We start from the raw sequence: 19,096 nt of genomic DNA, 5'->3' as shown, positions 1-19,096 counted from the left end.
GAGGCTGCTCCAGAATTTCACTCCTCTGCTGGTTAGAAACCTTCGCCTAATTTCAAGCCTAAGCTTGTTGATGGCCAGTTTATATGTATTTGTTCTGGGGTCCACCTTGATGCTTAACTTAAATAACTCCTCTCCCTCCCTGTTATTTATCCCTCTGATGTATTTATACAGAGCAATCATATCTCCCTTCAGCCTTCTATTCGTTAGACTAAACAAGCCAAGCTCTTTGAGTCTCATAAGAAAGGCCTTCCATTCCTCAGATCATCCTAGTAGCTCTTCTCTGCACCTGTTCCAGTTTGATTTCCTCTTTCTGAAACATGGAAAATCAGAATTGCACAGAAAATTCCAGATGACGTCATTTGATCCTTTATTTCACTTGTAACCACTGAAAATGGAGAGATGGCCAACGTAAAGCTTGTTAGTTGAACTTCCTAATGTTTTATTTAATGCCTGAGGCCAGGCATCACATAATGTTACATTGGGCCTGGCCAACAGAGACTTAACTAATCTGTCAGTTAAGCTATGTCTGTACTAGAGGCCTTACACTGGCACAGCTGTACCGATGCAGCTGCGGCGCTGTAAGATCTCTTGTGTAGCCACTCTATGCCGACGGCATATCTTCTGTCGACATAATTAAACCACTCCTAACGAGTGGCAGTAGCTATGTCGGCAGGAGAAGCTCTCCCACTGACATAGCGCTGTGCACACCGCCACTTATGCTGGCAAAAATTATGCTGCTCAGGGTGGTGTTTTTTCGCACCCATGAGCGACATAACTTTTGCCAACGTAAGTGGTAGTGTAGACATTACAGAGACTAAGGTGAGGGCTTCCTCATGCGCAATTTAGCAAACTACTATAGTTCTTATGGGGCTGCAGTCCCTGGGGCAAGCAGGAAGATCAAACAGGGAAGAGATTCATTAAACTGCCAAACTGGGAAAAGCAGATGATAACGACAGCCGTTGAGATGGGAAGTCTGTGGCTGTTTATTTTTCACACTGATTTATGTGGAAGTGTTAAGCCATACCAGCACCAGCTAGTCCAGTTCCTTACAGGCACATTCATGGTCTCCACAACATCCTGAACTATGAGGGACAATGTGGTACAGTGCCATCTTACAGACACCCCAGGTAACTAGTAGGAAGTAGGCTAGGCTAGACACAGACAGAGGGTATGTCTTCACAGTAGCTGGGAGGTCTAATTTGCAGCGTGGGTAGACAAACATGCACTAGTTTTGCTCAAACTAGCACCTAAAAATAGCAATGTGGGCCAGGCAACATGGGAAGTGCCTTGGGCTTGTCGCTTGAGTATCCAAGGGATCAGGGGGGATTGTACTCGGGTGGCTAGCCCAAGCAGCTGCGTGTGCCACCATGGGCACACTGCTATTTTTATTGCACTAGCACGAGCAGAGCAAGTGCATGGACATCTACCCCCACTGGGATTTACACCACTGCTGGGTAGACATACTCATAAAGAGAGTTCTCCGAGCCAGACACTGGATGCAGTCTCATCCATTACATTGTTGGCGTAACAGCTTTTTAGTGAAACCTAAGACTCCCTGCTTCTTCAAGAATACCACAGTCAGTCTGTTCTCATCCGTTTTATAAAAAGAAAATCTGCTGTGTTTTGCACACAACGATCTCGTTTCCCTCTCCGCTAGATTATATAGAAGATCTCTTGTAATGGATTCTAGTGATACACAGTAGGAAGTACCTTTCCATTGCTAGTTCCCTTTCAATCCTGAAAGATGGCTATGCTCCACTGCAGTGAAAATTCCACACAAATCTCATCTTAAACAGAGGATTCAGGTAAAAAAAAAAAAGAAGGAAGATGACTCCTTAAGCAATGCACTTTTGGGGGGGTTTATTGAAATATCTGAAATTATCCTGGGCACTTTGCTTACAAGACTTGTTTCAAGTATGTAAAGTTTCTTAACATCAATGTGCAGGCTTTTTGTAGTCCTCGATCTCAACAGAATGACAGTGAACAAGACTGGTGAAAGTATGCATACTGAAGAAGTTCCCACAGTATGGAAATAACTTAGAATTAATGTGAAAGATGCTATTAGAGAATATACTGACAGGAGACTTATTAGATTTATATTAACCTGAGATTATAGAGTATGGATAAAGTAAGGGGAAAGAAGTAAGGACATTTTTAGAACTCCAAGTATATGATTATTATGCAGTGCAGGTTTCTTGTGCTTAGCTTTTCCTATCAATTAATGTTGAATTTCTAATGATAATTAGAGTCCTCTGCTTTTAAATCAACATAATTCTTGGGAATTACAAGTGTTAAAAACAGTCCTCCTGAACAGAGTGATCATTTTGAGTGACAAGTACATGGGAGAAGAGCTGATGCAGAGCACAGGAGCAGTGCCATTGGCATCTTCCTGCTTCTACATTCCAATGCTGGCAAGTCTTAGCGATCCATCTATGTCAAAGCTCAAGGGCAGGCACTGAACAAAAACCTTCCCTTGCTCTCTCTTTCTGCTCTGTGCTGCCTGGAAAGCAGACTACAGGTATTCCTGAATTTGACCTGAGCAGCTATCTTACTTTGGCAAATGAATAGGCCATGAAGGCTGAAAGGCTGGTTAAATGAAAATCACAAGAACAAATGAAGCTGTTGTAAGAACTATTCCTCAAACCTTAGTTGCTGTATGTACCAAGAAATGTGAAACTAATGAGAGTGTAGCGTTTGCCAAAGCATAACGTTGCAGCTGACAAACAGAAATCTTAGGCTATCACATATGGAGATCTGTTTCTAGGACTCATTAAAAAAATATTGACTAACACAGCTCTATTAATCTATATACTGCTTGTATCTAACCTTGATATGACTTAGCACAACAAATTATTTTCTGCATGTATCTTATCACAAATCTGTATTAAAGTTAACTGAGAAATGTATTACAAGAAGCTAAATAGAAAAACAAGAACTAAAAATAAGAGTACTCAAAATAACTGATATTTGGTAGCAATAACTTATTAAAAACATAATTAAACACACAGGCAAGATTAACATTCATTTCATATTTTAATTACCTTAAAATTCCCATAGCATTTTGTATGGCACAAAATAAAATAACATAAAATAAAATGCAGATTTATGCTGTAGATTTATTTCTTCCATGCAAAAAAATCACAAAATACTTCATAATTGATTTATACATATTAACTACAAGGCTGCAGATCATAATATACTGGTAACTTCAGTAGTTATGGCGAGGCAGAACAAAAGCTGTACAAGGCCAGTCTTAGGAAGAATGATTGAAGACAGAGACATGGAAAATTAAGGGCTTGATTCTGCTTCCCTTAATGTAAAATGGTTTTTGCCACTTATTTAACTGGTAGCAGGATCTGGGTGGTTAGTTTTCTCAGAGAGTGCATTGAGAGCCCTACATAAGAGCGAGGGATGAATCTGGTTGTGATGAGATTTGAAGGCAGACAGGATTCAGGAAGGTGCTCAGAGAAGGCAGGTGTTCCAGAGATTGAGCACAGAAGGAGAGAGAAGGATTGGTTGCTCAAAAAACCTGGGATGAAGGGGGAAGAAAATCTGGTGTTTGAGGTGTGTCGGGAATGACATGAACAGAAAATATTGGGGGGAATTAGGTGGGTCACGTGTGGCTGGAGGAGGAGGATGGCGGATGAAGAACCTATAAAGAGCATTTAAAATGGGGGCTGATATCTGCCTTTGCATTTATACACAGGGTTTCCATTACTCGCAACGGAATTAATGTTCACGCACCCAAGGGCAAAATATCCTCTTAGAGATCATTAATAACGACCATTGACATGGAGACAATACATCCTTGAAGTGCTCTAGATGGGTAAAGATATGTGTTAAAGTTGGAATCCAGGAATATTTTGGGTAGTAGATTATAAGTAGGTGCAGGAGCAGCCCCTCAATTGGGTTAATTTGCATGATTAATTTACATGCTGATAGTTCATTAGGATTAGAGAGGAGACTAAATTAAATAATTTCTGAACCATCCAATCTTTGGAGTGTTCAGAATCCAAATTCAAGTCCAAATTTTGCATCTGGGCTATTATGCTATAATGGGCCAATCCGAAACCCCAGAAGAATATCTGCAAACTTTGGTGAGTCTGAAATCTGTATCCAAATTTTGCCATTCAGGCCCATCTTTAATTAGGAACACTAAAAAGTACCTGACACACACAAATCCAGTGCAACAGAGGCAGTATTGTCAAGTCTGTACAAACCTTGTGCTTTTCGGTTGGATTTGAAGTTTGTTTTTAATATAGCTACCAGGGCTATATTTTGGACTGCTTTTGGAACCTGCCTTAGCTTTTGGGCTGAGGTTACTCTCTGCAGTTAGGAAGATCAAAGATTGGTTCCAATTAGGTTAAAGAGCACCATAGATATTGGATGAGCCTGATGGACAGGGCCGTATTACCATCAGAAGAAGCGTCTATTGTATGTTGACAACTAGTTAAAGGGTAAAAGCTATCAATTTAATGTTGATTATTTGGGGGGATATATGGTGAGCACCTTTTGTTTGTGGCAACCAGAAACAGGGATACACTGAATGATTTTGAAATCACCCAATTTAGCATTATAGGTTAAAAAAAAATCAAATCCTAGTTATGTGAAAACACCATAAATGCATAGTGTATATCACTATGCAAAATTATGTTATAGTCCAGGATGCAGGAACGTGTTACGGTTAGCAATCTCAAACTCAGTAGATGTGTTGTTAACATGCTTGTCCTTTACCATGGACAACTGAGGGCTTTTTGAATTATGCACAGTGAGTTGAAGCCTCCTGAAGCCAATGGAAAGACTCCCATTTGCTTTCAGTGGGGTTTAGATTGGGCTCGAAATGTCTACAAAACAAGTTTAAATGTGAAGAATGAAGAAAATTAGCAGCCTAGGTTTGTCAGAAATACAACTAGCAGATAAAGTAGAATAATTGTAACAAAGAATTATCGTGATCAAGGCATTTTGTGGTACTGGGTATCATCAATATAGGGGAAAGCCATTTTCAACACAAATGAGAAACACAATCCATCTCTTGTTTTAAATAATCAACAAGTAATTTAATAATGTTTCCAGAAAGTTGGTCACGCTCTTCAGAAAAAGAAAGGTCGCAGCTCTGCTAGTGTAATGATACTTCATTTCATTTAATAGAAAATGGTAACCAAGAAGACAGCACACGGACACGGACTATTATACTTGCAGTCACATTGTCAATTGGTTTTCTTCTTCTGATCATTATTATTTTTATAATAATATACTGCCGCCTAAAAAACAAAGGTAAGAGGATTTTTGCTACTGGCTATGCTTTTTTTAAACCTCAAAATAGATTTAATCTATTACTATTTCAGTTTCATAGATTCATAGATATTTAGGTCAGGAGGGACCATTATGATCATCTAGTCTGACCTCCTGCACAACGCAGGCCACAGAATTTCACCCACCACTCCTACAAAAAAAAAAAAACCTCACACCTATATCTGTGCTATTGAAGTCCTCAAATCGTAGTTTAAAGACTTCAAGAAGCAGAGAATCCTACAGCAAGTTAAAGCATAGTGCATGGTTTGGTAAGGATTGTTCAGGGAAGAAAGGTGATTCTGATAACCAGTGGCTTGTAGATACTACAGATAGTTGCCTGCTGACTTCTTCTGATGTAACTTGTTTCCAGTGGAATTGGTGGCTCGTTAGTATTTCTGTCAATAGTAAAGAGGAAGGGTAAGATTTTCAAAAGTGAGTAAATGAAGTAGAACACAAATCTCATTGACAGTCACTGTACATCTACACCTAGATTTGTACAGCTATCCAATGTACACACCAGCTACAAATGCATTCAGTAAATTCTTTCCTAGTATTAATTTTCCATGTAAGCAAGTACACCAGGATGTTATGTGACTGCAGACGGGAGGGGAGGGCAGCTATGAAATAATTTCTGTATTAAAATACAGTCTGAACTGTGAGAAAGTGAGAGAACCTCAGTAGCAAGCCTTATTTTATTTCACTGTATTTTAAAACCATTTCTTCCTTCCTTTCAGAGTCCACCTATCAAAAGGAGTTGAGGTAAGTTGAATACCATGGATTTCCTCCTCTGGTATGCCCCTTGTATGTTTCTGCAGCACCACAAAAGAGCCATTAGCGCCCCAGATCTGGCCAGGACAGAACTGTGGAAGGCAGCTTACACTGCCCTATGAGGCCCCCATCGCAAGCCTAGGCATAAGGGATGTGCCAGGAGAGGTGGGGGAGGGCCACAGCCTCTAGCACTGTGGGAATTCCGGGCAGTGCTGTCACCCACAGGCAGCCCTTCTAAATTATTCTGGGGCCTCACTGGCTCCCCTCAGCAGTCCAGAACCCTAAGGAAGCAAAGGTGGCTCAAAGCCACCAGCATCAAGCTTCCCAGTCCCTCCCTCTGGGATGCGAGTTTTATGCTGAGCCTTTTAGGCTACTCTGCAAGCTATGGGTGTGATTCCTTGCTTGTGTACACATACTCGCTCTAGCAGCATACTGGGGTTGCATGGGCAGCCGCAGCAGCTTAGCTGTGTTGAGTACAAACCTGCCCGATCCCCGTGGGCATGTACTCGGCACGGCTAAGCTAGACCTCAATGCTGCTATGGCTATGCTATTATTTATACTCCTGCCAGTTCTCATCAAGTTAGTGTGAGTTATATGGGAATTATACCCCTTGCTCACAATGCAAACGTAGCTTTTGAAGTACAGCCCAAAATCTCATTCCACTTTTAGTTTTCTCCCCAAAATGATTATACAACCAAGTCTACATAATTGGAAGTTATAAATCACTACCTTTAAAAAAGTAACCCCCAGTCAGAAACGTGCCCGTTACACGCATTGGAGTGAATCAGCAACACCATATTACTGAAAACTGTAACTGATGTCCCCATAAAACTTCTTTTGAAAATGATCAAAATGATCTAGTTACTGAGTTCCAGATTCAGCAAATACCTAAGCACGTGCTTAACTTATAAGCATGTGAGCAGTCCCAATAAAGCCGATGAGAATACTCAGGTACCCAAAAATTAAGCATATGCTCAAGTACTTCACTGAATATGGGTTTAGATTTGATCCTATACTTCTAGATATTCCAATTTTGCACCAGATTTCCTTCAGCCTCAACACTCAGCATTTGCAACAAATTCCACAGGAGGTCACTGTGCACCAAAATAGCTCTCTCTTCCAAGCTTCAGTCAAGATTACAGTAGATTTACAATTTGCCCAGAGTATAACTGAGCTAGAATTTCTGTGGTACAGAAGAAATGTTGAAACTGAGATGGATTGATGCAAATTAAATGAGACTGATTGGCAGACAAATTTGATGATGTCCCCTGCTTTTTTAAGGATCATTAGTTATACTACAGAAAAAGCTGCCAGTGATACCTGTCAACACTTCCTACTTAACCAAATTGAGTATCAGACACATCTGAATACAAAGCAACCTAATTGGTTTTGCATTACTGCATTAGGTTGAAACACCTTAAAAGGTAGGATCCTGTTAATCAATATTAAGATCCTATTTGTCAGTATTAATGTGAACAGAAAAACTTTTTCAATGGGGTTACTTTGTGTTATCCTTTTTAATTTTTTAGATGTACACTGTGAATCCAACCATAGTTATTATATGCTTCTGGGATATTTAATCCTACTTTGCTTTCTGTCTCCTAGCTATTTTTGATCAATGACAATACTTTGCCTTTCACCCCATGATACTTAACTTCTTTAGTAACATCTTGTGTGAAAACTGGTCAACAGCCTCTTGAAAATCTACCAACACGGCTACAACAACACTGCATAAATACATTTTGTCATCTGGTTCTCCTTTATCCACTATTTTATTGACCCATTCAAAGAATTCTGAGAGATTAGTGAAACAAGATTTTCCTGTGAAGAAACCATGCTGAGTAGTCCTTATCATATCATGATCTTCCAGGTGTTTTGTTATTCTGTTTGTAATTATTGTTTCAACCAATTTATCAGGTACAGCTAGATAAACTGGTTGGACTAAATCAATAAAGCACCTGAGGCCAAATGCAGGTCCAAGTCAATTTTTATTTTTGATTCAAATAAAACTGCTGTAAAAGGATCTGTCATTGTGGCTCGTATTCTGAGTCCTGACCAGACTCACTGTATGGATTAATCCTGCTAGGGCTGAACCTATTGGTATGTCTACACTGCAGTTTGACACCGGCCCATGCCAGCTTACTCGAGCACACGGGGTTTGGGTGAAGGGGTTGTTTAATCATCAGGAAGATATTTGGGCTCAGGCTGCAGCTTGAGCTCTGGGATCCTTGCACATCACAGGGTCCTAGAGCCCAGGCACCAACCTGATCTTGAATGTCTACCCTGCAATTAAAAAGCCCCTTAGCCTGAGCCCTACAAGCTCGAGTCAGCTGGCACAGACCAGCCAGGGATTTTTAATTGCAGTATAACCATACCTATGATTCTCTAAAGAGGGAATCTACACAACAGATGAAGTCAGTAGTTCAGGGAGTGTACATGCTAAAACACAATGTCCAAATCTATTGCCCTCATCCAGGTACACGCCTGCCTCTCTCTTTCCACAGAGGGCCCACAGGGTGTTTTTTCCACAGGTTTTGAAGGAGTGCAAGGCAGGGCATAACAGTTATGTCTGGTTGCCTCTTTTCTGTGTACACCTATTATTAAAATAAAAAGGAGCTTGAATGTGACCCATGGTAAATGAAGTTGGAGCTTCATAAAATGCTACATGTTTTTTAGTCCCTAGTCTAACACAAGAAGTCCTGTTGACTTCAGTGGGGCTACTCACATGATTAACTTTAATCACATGCTTAAGTACTTTGCTGGCTCAGGGCCTTAGGGTTTATATTGAATTTAGGAACTCAGCAAAGCAAAGACTTTAAGTACATGTGCAACTTTACTCACGTAAATGGTCCCAATGAAGACAAAGGGGCTACTCATGTGTTTAAAGTTACACATGAGCATAAGTGTTTGCAGGACTGGTACTTTTGTTTTCTAATTATATCTATAAATGAGTGCTCTCTATCCCTAAATACTGCATTGGAACGACACTAGCTTCATATAGGGTTTAAAAAAACTCATTGCAGTCTACTCATCTGATCCTAACATCTATTTATTTAGATCTATAGAAGCATTGAAAATGCCCCTGTCTGAAACTCTAGGCACTTTGTACATTATGTTAAAAGTATAGAAATAAATGCAGCAATTTCCCCAAATAATGGGAACAAAGAAAAAAATCCCTCTCCAGCTACAAATCCCAGCCCTTCTTCCGCACACCCCTACCCTTAGCTGGCTTGTCTCTCCCCAAAAGCCGGGGCAAAGAGATGGACCTTTCAGCATGCCCTGGAGGACCCCAGACTTGAGCTATTTGGAACAAATGACGAGTAAAATCCCTTGTAGCGCAACAGAGTGATAAATAGAATTATATTATCTATATCCCACTGGCTACAAATGTAGGCCCCCACCCTGCAAATGCTTACATATGTGCTTAACGGAGGAGTAGTCCTATTGATTTCAGTGGGACGAGACACCTGCTTGAGGTTAGGCATGTGTGTAAATGTTTGAAGGATCAGGGCCATAGGTCAGATTGTGATGGAGCCTTACATGGTGTGTTTGGGAGGATGCACACAAGAAGCCTCCTGTTGCCTTGCACAGCTTGCAAAAAGACCTGGTGCACCTCACCCCAAAGAGGAGCTGGGGGTGGGGAGGCAGAGGCAGAGCCATAGCCTGGCCTCCTCACCAAACTGGCCCACAGAACCACAGGAAGCAGGTTGCACCCTCCTCAATGGTGGGGAGGCAGAAGGAGCAGACTGCATAGTCCCCCTGCCCCCAGGGATACTCTCCTTATTGCTCCCAATGCAGGGCTGTAGTTAAATCACACAATCAAGGTCAGAATATTGGGTTGTGCTTTAGTTCTTACAAAAATTTTGAAATGGGTCACAGACTTGAAGTCTTAAGATGTTAATCATCTTAATTTCCCAAATGTTATTAAGCATCTGATCCGAACTTTTTAAGCAAAGCCTAGTTAGAATTTATACAAGACTGTGCATGCAGTAGGTAAATTCTTTCAAGGATTATACATTATTTTTCTTTACTCTTTTGGAAGTTGGACACATCTGCAAGTCCTTTGGCCCAGATCCTCAAAGGTATTTAGATATCTAACTTCCATGAAAATCAATGAGAATTAGGTGCCGAAATACCTTTGAGAATTTGTGCCTCACTCTCTGTTGGATACTGCCTAAGAATGCCAATAGCATGTAGGTTTTAATGATTGGAATTTTTATTTCCAGAAAAGTTTCAACTAAGAAAACCAACGATAGCAATATGAAGACCAGGAGAAGCAGTGGTAATGAAAATTCTGGGTACAGTCCAGAGGACCCAGTGTACACAAAACAAATGCCAAGTGAGTCAAACATGTCAGTGATAATGAAGCAAGCATAATAGAGTTGGCTCACCAATTTCCAAGAAATGAGTATTTTTTACTCTGTGCTATTTAAAGTCTTAGAATACCCAATATATTATGGAAAACACAATGTGTGCCTGACCCTATTCAGGGAAGTTCAGATCTCTCAGAATGCTAGGGTGTTTGGAGGCTTCCAAACACAGTTGTAGTTGTAGGGGTGGACCTTTGCCCAAAAATCTAAGTGAATGTGTGAACTGAGCATTTGTGAAGTTGTAAAAACTTTGATTGTTTAAAAAAAATTCTTCCATGTGTCTTTTCACTTCCAAATTCCTGCAAGGGCTGGAGATGGAGGAACAGAATCCCACAAGAAAGGCTGTTCTTGCAGTGATTTACAGTTTGACTGAAAGCAGAAAATGCAAGAAACATCACAACAGAGCCTGTTGGTGTGAGATTTCCAATCCAGTTTTGCAGAAATTATAATAGTTTAGCTAACTCTTGGAACTTTGGATGATTCTCTGAATACAACCGCACTTCTGAATGTTTTAAGGCTCGTCCATCACTACTATTTTGCTACCCATGTTACTTAATAATAATTACAGTTGGTACTACTGTATTTTTTTAGTTAATTCATGCAATAAATGTTCATAGAATTATAGAATATCAGGGTTGGAAGGGACCTCAGGAGGTCAACTAGTCTAACCCCCTGTTTAAAGCAGGACCAATCCCCAACTAAATCATCCCAGCCAGGGCTTTGTCAAGCCTGACCTTAAAAACTTCTAAGGAAGGAGATTCCACCACCTCCCTAGGTAACACATTCCAGTGCTTCACCACCCTCCTAGTGAAAAAGTTTTTCCTAATATCCAACCTAAACCTCCCCCACTGCAACTTGAGACCATTACTCCTTGTTCTGTCATCTGCTACCACTGAGAACAGTCTAGATCCATCCTCTTTGGAACCCCCTTTCAGGTAGTTGAAAGCAGCTATCAAATCCCCCCTCATTCTTCTCTTCTGCAGACTAAACAATCCCAGTTCCCTCAGCCTCTCCTCATAAGTCATGTGTTCGAGTCCCCTAATCATTTTTGTTGCCCTCCGCTGTACGTTTTCCAATTTTTCCACATTCTTCTTGTAGTGTGGGGCTCAAAACTGGACACAGTACTCCAGATGAGGCCTCACCAATGTCAAATAGAGGGGAACGATCACGTCCCTCAATCTGCTGGCAATGCGCCTACTTATATGTCCCAAAATGCCATTGGCCTTCTTGGCAACAAGGGCACACTGTTGACTCATATCCAGCTTGTTGTCCACTGTAATCACTAGGTCCTTTTCTGCAGAACTGCTGCCTAGCCATTCGGTCCCTAGTCTGTAGTGGTGCATGGGATTCTTCCGTCCTAAGTGCAGGACTCTGCACTTGTCCTTGTTGAACCTCATCAGATTTCTTTTGGCCCAATCCTATAATTTGTCTAGGTCCCTCTGTATCCTATCCCTACCCTCCAGCGTATCTACCTCTCCTCCCTGTTTAATGTCATCTGCAAACATGCTGAGAGTGCAATCCACGCCATCCTCCAGATCATTAATGAAGATATTGAACAAAACCGGCCCCAGGACCAACCCTTGGGGCACTCCACTTGATACTGGCTGGCAACTAGACATGGAGCCTGTCAAGGTTCCTTCCCCACTCTGAACTCTAGGGTACAGATCTGGGGACCTGCATGAAAGACCCCCTAAGCTTATTCTTACCAGCTTAGGTTAAAAACTTCCTCAAGGTACAAACTTTGCCTTGTCCTTGAACCCTATGCTGCCACCACCAAGCATGCTAAACAAAGAACAGGGAAAGAGCCCACTTGGAGACGTCTTCCCCCCAAAATATCCCACCAAGCCCTACACCCCCTTTCCTGGGGATGGCTTGATAAAAATCCTCACCAATTTGCATAGGTGAATACAGACCCAAACCCTTGGATCTTAAGAACAATGAAAAAACAATCAGGTTCTTAAAAGAAGAATTTTAATTAAAGAAAAAGTAAAAGAATCACCTCTGTAAAATCAGGATGGAAAATACCTTACAGGGTAATCAGATTCAGAACATAGAGAATCCCTCTAGGCAAAACCTTAAGTTACAAAAAGACACAAAAACAGGAATATACATTCCATTCAGCACAGCTATTTTGCCAGCCATTAAACAAAAGCATTCTAATGCATTTCTAGCTAGATTGCTTACTAACTTTTTACAGGAGTTCTGAAGAGCATTCCTGATCTGTTCTCAGCAAAAGCATCACACAGACAGACAGACCCTTTGTTTCCCCCCCCCACCCCCAGCTTTGAAAGTATCTTGTCTCCTCATTGGTCATTTTGGTCAGGTGCCAGCGAGGTTATCTTAGCTTCTTAACCCTTTACAGATGAAAGGGTTTTGCCTCTGGCCAGGAGGGATTTTATAGTTCTGTATACAGAAAGGTGGTTACCCTTCCCTTTATATTTATGACAGAGTCATTGATCACTACCCATTGAGCCCGACAATCTAGCCAGCTTTCTATCCACCTTATAGTCCATTCATCCAGCCCATACTTCTTTAACTTGCTGGCAAGAATACTGTGGGAGACTGTGTCAAAAGCTTTGCTAAAGTCAAGGAACAACATGTCCACTGCTTTCCCCTCATCCACAGAGCCAGTTATCTTGTCATAGAAGGCAATTAGATTAGTCAGGTATGACTTGCCCGTGGTGAATCCATGCTTACTGTTCCTGATCACTTTCCTCTCCTCTAAGTGCTTCAGAATTGATTCCTTGAGGACCTGCTCCATGATTTTTCCAGGGACTGAGGTGAGGCTGACTGGCCTGTAGTTCCCAGGATCCTCCTTCTTCCCTTTTTTAAAGATGGGCACTACATTAGCCTTTTTTCAGTCATCCGGGACCTCCCCGCATCGCCATGAGTTTTCAAAGATAATGGCCAATGGCTCTGCAATCACATCTGCCAACTCCTTTAGCACTCTCAGATGCAGCACATCCAGCCCCATGGACTTGTGCTCGTCCAGCTTTTCTAAATAGACCCAAACCACTTCTTTCTCCACAGAGGGCTGGTCAACTCCTCCCCATACTGTACTGCCCAGTGCAGTAGTCTGGGAGCTGACCTTGTTTGTAAAGACAGAGGCAATAAAAGCATTGAAAACATTAGCTTTTTCCACATCCTCTGTCACTAGGTTGCCTCCCTCATTCAGTAAGGGGCCCACCCTTTCCTTGACTTTCTTCTTGTTGCTAACATATCTGAAGAAACCCTTCTTGTTACTCTTAACATCTCTTGCTAGCTGCAACTCCAGGTGTGAATTGGCCTTCTTGATTTCACTCCTGCATGCCTGAGCAATATTTTTATATTCATCCTTGGTCATTTGTCCAATCTTCCACTTCTTGTAAGCTTCTTTTTTGTGTTTTAAGATCAGCAAGGATTTCACTGTTAAGCCAAGCTGGTCGCCTGCCATATTTACTATTCTTTCTACACATTGGGATGGTTTGTCCCTGTAATCTCAATAAGGATTCTTTAAAATACAGCCAGCTCTCCTGGACTCCTTTCCCCCTCATGTTATTCTCCCAGGGGATCCTGCCCATCAGTTCCCTGAGGGAGTTAAAGTCTGCTTTTCTGAAGTCCAGGGTCCATATTCTGCTGCTCTCCTTTCTTCCTTGTGTCAGGATCCTGAACTTGACTATCTCATGGTCACTGCCTCCCAGGTTCCCATCCACTTTTGCTTCCCCTACTAATTCTTCCCTGTTTGTGAGCAGCAGGTCAAGAAGAGCTCTGCCCCTAGTTGGTTCCTCCAGCACTTGCACCAGGAAATTGTCCCCTACATTTTCCAAAAACTTCCTGGATTGTCTGTGCACCGCTGTATTGCTCTCCCAGCAGATATCAGGGTGATTGAAGTTTCCCATGAGAACCAGGGCCTGCGATCTAGTAACTTTCGTTAGTGTGCCAGAAGAAAGCCTCTTCCACCTCATCCCCCTGGTCCGGTGGTCTATAGCAGACTCCCACCACGACATCACCCTTGTTGCTCATACTTCTAAACTTAATCCAGAGACTCTCAGGTTTTTCTGCAGTTTCATACTGGAGCTCTAAGCAGTCGTGCTGCTCTCTTACATACAATGCAACTCCCCCACATTTTCTGCCCTGCCTGTCCTTCCTGAACAGTTTATATCCATCCATGACAGTACTTCAGTCATGTGAGTTATCCCACCAAGTCTCTGTTATTCCAATCACATCATAATTCCTTGACTGTACCAGGACTTCCAGTTCTCCCTGCTTGCTTCCCAGGCTTCTTGCAATTGTGTATAGGCACTTAAGATAACTTGCTGTTTGTACTGCTTTCTTAGTATGAGGCAGGAGCCTCCCCTCTTGCGCTCTCCTGCTCGTCTCCCCTCCTGGTATCGCACGTCCCCACTTAACTCAGGGCTTTGGTCTCCTTCCCCCGGTGAACCTAGTTTAAAGCCCTCCTCACTAGGTTAGCCAGCCTGCTTGCGAAGATGATCTTCACTCTCTTCGTTAGGTGGAGCCCCTTTTCCTAGCAATCCTCCTTCTTGGAACACCATCCCATGGTCAAAGAATCCAAAGCCTTCTCTCCGACACCACCTGCGTAGCCATTCGTTGACTTCCACGATTCAATGGTCTCTACCTGGGCCTTTTCCTTCCACAGGGAGGATGGACAAGAACACCACTTGCACCTCAAACTCCTTTATCCTTCTTCCCAAAGCCATGTAGTCTGCAGTGATCTGCTCGGTATCATTCTTGGCAGTGTCATTGGTGCCCACGTGGAGAAGCAGGAAGGGGTAGCGATCCGAGGGCTTGATGAGTCTCGGCAGTCTCTCTGTCACATCGTGAATCCTAGCTCCTGGCAAGCCGCAGACTTGTTGTATTGTTCATTCATGCAGCTACTACTCTTGGAATGATATCTCAGGGTAACATTTCAATATCCTCATAGTTTTTCAGGCATGGGTGGGTATTTCTTTGGGTTATTATCTTATACAATAGTACAGAGATATTCTTAGAGGATGATATGTTTATGGATTGGTTTCAGAGTAGCAGCCGTGTTAATCTGTATTCGCAAAAAGAAAAGGAGGACTTGTGGCACCTTAGAGACTAACCAATTTATTTGAGCATAAGCATCTGATGAAGTGAGCTGTAGCTCACGAAAGCTCATGCTCAAATAAATTGGTTAGTCTCTTAGGTGCCACAAGTACTCCTTTTCTTTTTATGTTTATGGATGATATACTTATGGAACAGTGAACCCCACTGACATGTCCAGCTTCCCACCACAGTACATTCTGTTTCCATGTAGTAGAACTCTTAATTAGAGCTGGGCAATTTTTGGTGGTGGGGGAGGGAATAGTAAATTACCCCACATATACATTTTTGGGAACACTAAAAATATTCAAGAATTCAGGACAAAAAAGGCTGATTTTTTTTTTGAAATGCTGAAATATTTTGTTTTGACATTTTTAAAACGAACCGTTTTGACGTTTTGTTCCAAAGGCACATTTTCTTCGAAAAAGTGCCATTTCAAACTGACATTTGAACCCTTTAGCTCAACCCAAATTTTTTTGCCGTGAGAAATATCAAAATGCAATTTAAATTCTAAAATAACTGATTTTTCCTCCTGCTTTTTTGGTTTGGCTACCGAACCAAAAAAATTAATTATTCACTCAGCTCTACTCTTAACTGTCTAGACTATATAATCCTGGGTGTGGGGGTGGTTAAAAAGCCCAACAGTTACATTTTAAAGTGGTGGTTTTTATAATGTTTGCATTCACCATGGTGACTACAGAGTGGTGGCTAAGGACTTGGTAGACCACTGACTGCTGTACCATGTCTGGAAGATATAGGTGGAGGTACAAAAGTTGGAGAGAGCCCAATTCTTTGAACAGCTTATGTTTCCCACAGAAATACAAGGAAAAACCATTGCCCTTTGCAGTCCTTTTCTCCATGTTGCTGAATATATGTATGAAAATATACTAGAGATTTAAGATTTTAGCAATAAATGACTAATATAATGCAAATTCCAGCTCCCAGACAGGAGGCCTGTACTTGAACGTATATAGACAAATAGTAAATGTAAATCTCAACCAAATCCTCAAATCCTTGCTTGCCACTTGTATTTATAATCACATTCGTTTGCTGTATCAAACATTTCAAGGATGTAAAATGATTGTACACAGTGTATAATCCAACTATGCACACTTTCTCCTAAAAAACAAGTACATATAAAGAAGTGCATCTACTATGAAGATTGCAGTGGTCCACAGAAGCAATATATTGCTATTTCATAAAGTATAAACTTAGACAAGCTTAGATAAACTTCAGCAAGAAGATTCTCCAGTCTCCTAGATGAGTTCCTTGAAAATTCATTAGGTAGAAGTAACTCCGCAAAACACCTACAGTAACGAATCATGTTTTATTTTTATACCAGAATGATTTATGGTTCATGCCATGTTGGACAGTGAATAACAATGATCTTATATACTCTTCTGTTACAGGAATCGCCCCTCTTCCTCCAATGGCCTCCAGCTTGAATGGTCCAGAACAAGATTTAGAAGTCAGTTCTACGTCAGAGGTAATTGGAAAACAACCCACTGAGATCTTGATATTTTCATATAGCAAATATGTTCTATACTTAGATCATGGATTTCTAAAGGACTTTGAAATTTAAAAGCCAAGTAGGGCTCCATTCGGGCGTTCAACATTATCTCCTTTTAGCTTCTATGAAACACTGGAGGCTAATGCTAGTTTCTTAGCTTTGCATCTAAAATTAAAAATCTAAAAATTTGGTTTAAAAGTTTTTTGTTTTTATTAATTATGTACACCTTCCTACCAGCCTGGGCTATAACTACGCAAGATCTGGGCTCCTTATCGTATGCTCTTTTCTATTCCCAACCACCCAGACCCCCTCAGACTCACCCATCTGCTCCTGAAAAAAAAAATCTAGATCCTAGGTCTAGACCCAGATCCTAGGTTCTGCTACATGCCCCTTTGTGCTTCTCAGGTGGAGCAAAGGGGATAGTCAGCAGCTGAATTTCCACTGCCAGCGTGATAGGGACTTTTGCTGGCATAGAGCTGCCATAACCATAGGCAATTAACGTCTCATCTTTTTCTAGAATCAAGGCAACATTAATACAATAGTTATCATTACTTAAAACAGTCCAGTCTTTTATTCATCAGCAGGAATTCCTCCTTGGTTCAGCTTTTCAAGAAGTCACCTGTTTGTATATTAAAGAGCCCATTAGATTATGGAGTTTTTTGCTCTGCTTTCAATGTGCAACATTTCCTTGCTTCTGTGTGCAGTAGTTGGCTCACCTCCAGCTCATAAGATGCTGCAATTCAGGAGCACATAGGGCCTGATCCAAACCACATTGAACTCATTGGGTGAATTTCCATTCATTTCAGCAGGGTTTGGATCAGGCCAATACTTCCTAAAAAGTTTTGAGATGAAACATTGATATAGGTATAAAGTACACTATGGGGCATGCTCTTGGAACATGCTTTAATGCGATGGCTATTCTACCGGAACTTATCCCAGGAAACTCTCCTGCTTCATTAGAATCGGGGTGGGGAGAAGTGCCATTAGTTAGAAAAGAAATGTGAACATACTTTGCGGCATAAAAGATGGCAGTTTATCATTCATAAGACTATCTTCTCTGCCCTCAGTAATTCATGATCAGGATAATATGGAAGTTCATTTCCTCTATGATTTTTGTTCTTCTCAGCATGTAAGTCTCTTGGTCTATTTGATTTGGAGCTGAGAACAATAGCTGTTACAAGAAAGCACCAGGATGACATTGAGTGACAGGCTCAGATGAATGTAGGAACAACAAAGTGACATGAAGAATGATGTAGCTCAATTCCATAATGATCTCCTCTGTATAGTACAGAGGAAAGATATAGGTTACCACAAAGCAGCAGTTTGGCAAAACTGCAGTCCCGCGGCCACTATAGGGACTTAAAAAGCTAACTTCTACACACAGGTATCTCTCTCGCCTCTCTTGTGTTACTCCAACCTGAGAAGGCTTTGACTACTTGACCAACCACTTTGCTCCATCTAAGGTTCTTTTGTAGACAGATCCTAGCAAGCTGGTCTGTGAAACTCACCATGTCATGTTTTTGTCAGAGTGCCAACTTGATAATTTCACAAATGCCCCTAGCATTTCCTTGTTTACTTTGGAATATTGATATTGCAGGATTTAATAAGTACTTAGCCATAAAACAAAATCTTTCTTGTTTATGTATTTATTTTTCTAAAATAACTCAGAAAAAAACTTTTATGCCTGCATCTTCCTCCTCTCCAAAGGTGAAATCCTGGCCCTACTGAAGTGAAAGGGAGTTTTGTCCATTTTGTCAGCCTTTTGCTATTCTAGATTTTCAAGTTTGTCTGATTTGGCCTTTGAAACTACTGCTCGTGCTAAAAGTTACAAATACACCAGTACATAGAAGCACATACCTGCTCACAAGGATAGGCCATTACACTGTGAGTTCTTTGTGGACTATTTTAGAACATGTTGCTATTGCATGAAGCTATGTACATTTATGGCACAATGAGAATAGGTGTATTTATGTGTTTAAGTGCCCAGAACTAGGTGCTTAGTATGTGTTTAAAATAGGCACAGATGATGTTAAATGCTCAGAATGAAGTGTGAGGCCTTGTATTGCTGACTAGAGTCTAAGGATGAGATTGG

General features: G+C 41.3%; 1 protein-coding gene across 5 annotated transcripts in view; it reads left to right on the top strand.

The window, feature by feature from the left end:
• IGSF5 (immunoglobulin superfamily member 5) overlaps positions 1-19,096 on the top strand; it is a 103,276-nt gene that overhangs the window by 72,278 nt on the left and 11,902 nt on the right. For all 5 annotated transcript variants that reach the window (XM_073360414.1, XM_073360407.1, XM_073360379.1 and 2 more), the window contains 4 exons: positions 5,149-5,274; positions 6,027-6,051; positions 10,287-10,399; positions 16,904-16,980. In XM_073360414.1, coding sequence (XP_073216515.1) covers positions 5,149-5,274; positions 6,027-6,051; positions 10,287-10,399; positions 16,904-16,980 — 341 coding nt within the window. The remainder of the gene's footprint in view (positions 1-5,148; positions 5,275-6,026; positions 6,052-10,286; positions 10,400-16,903; positions 16,981-19,096) is intronic.

This window comes from Lepidochelys kempii, chromosome 1 (genome assembly GCF_965140265.1).
Source record: "Lepidochelys kempii isolate rLepKem1 chromosome 1, rLepKem1.hap2, whole genome shotgun sequence".
NCBI classification, from domain to species: Eukaryota; Metazoa; Chordata; order Testudines; family Cheloniidae; genus Lepidochelys; species Lepidochelys kempii.
The sequence above is the reverse complement of the archived record's forward strand: the minus strand, read 5'-3'. Positions and strand labels throughout refer to the sequence as shown.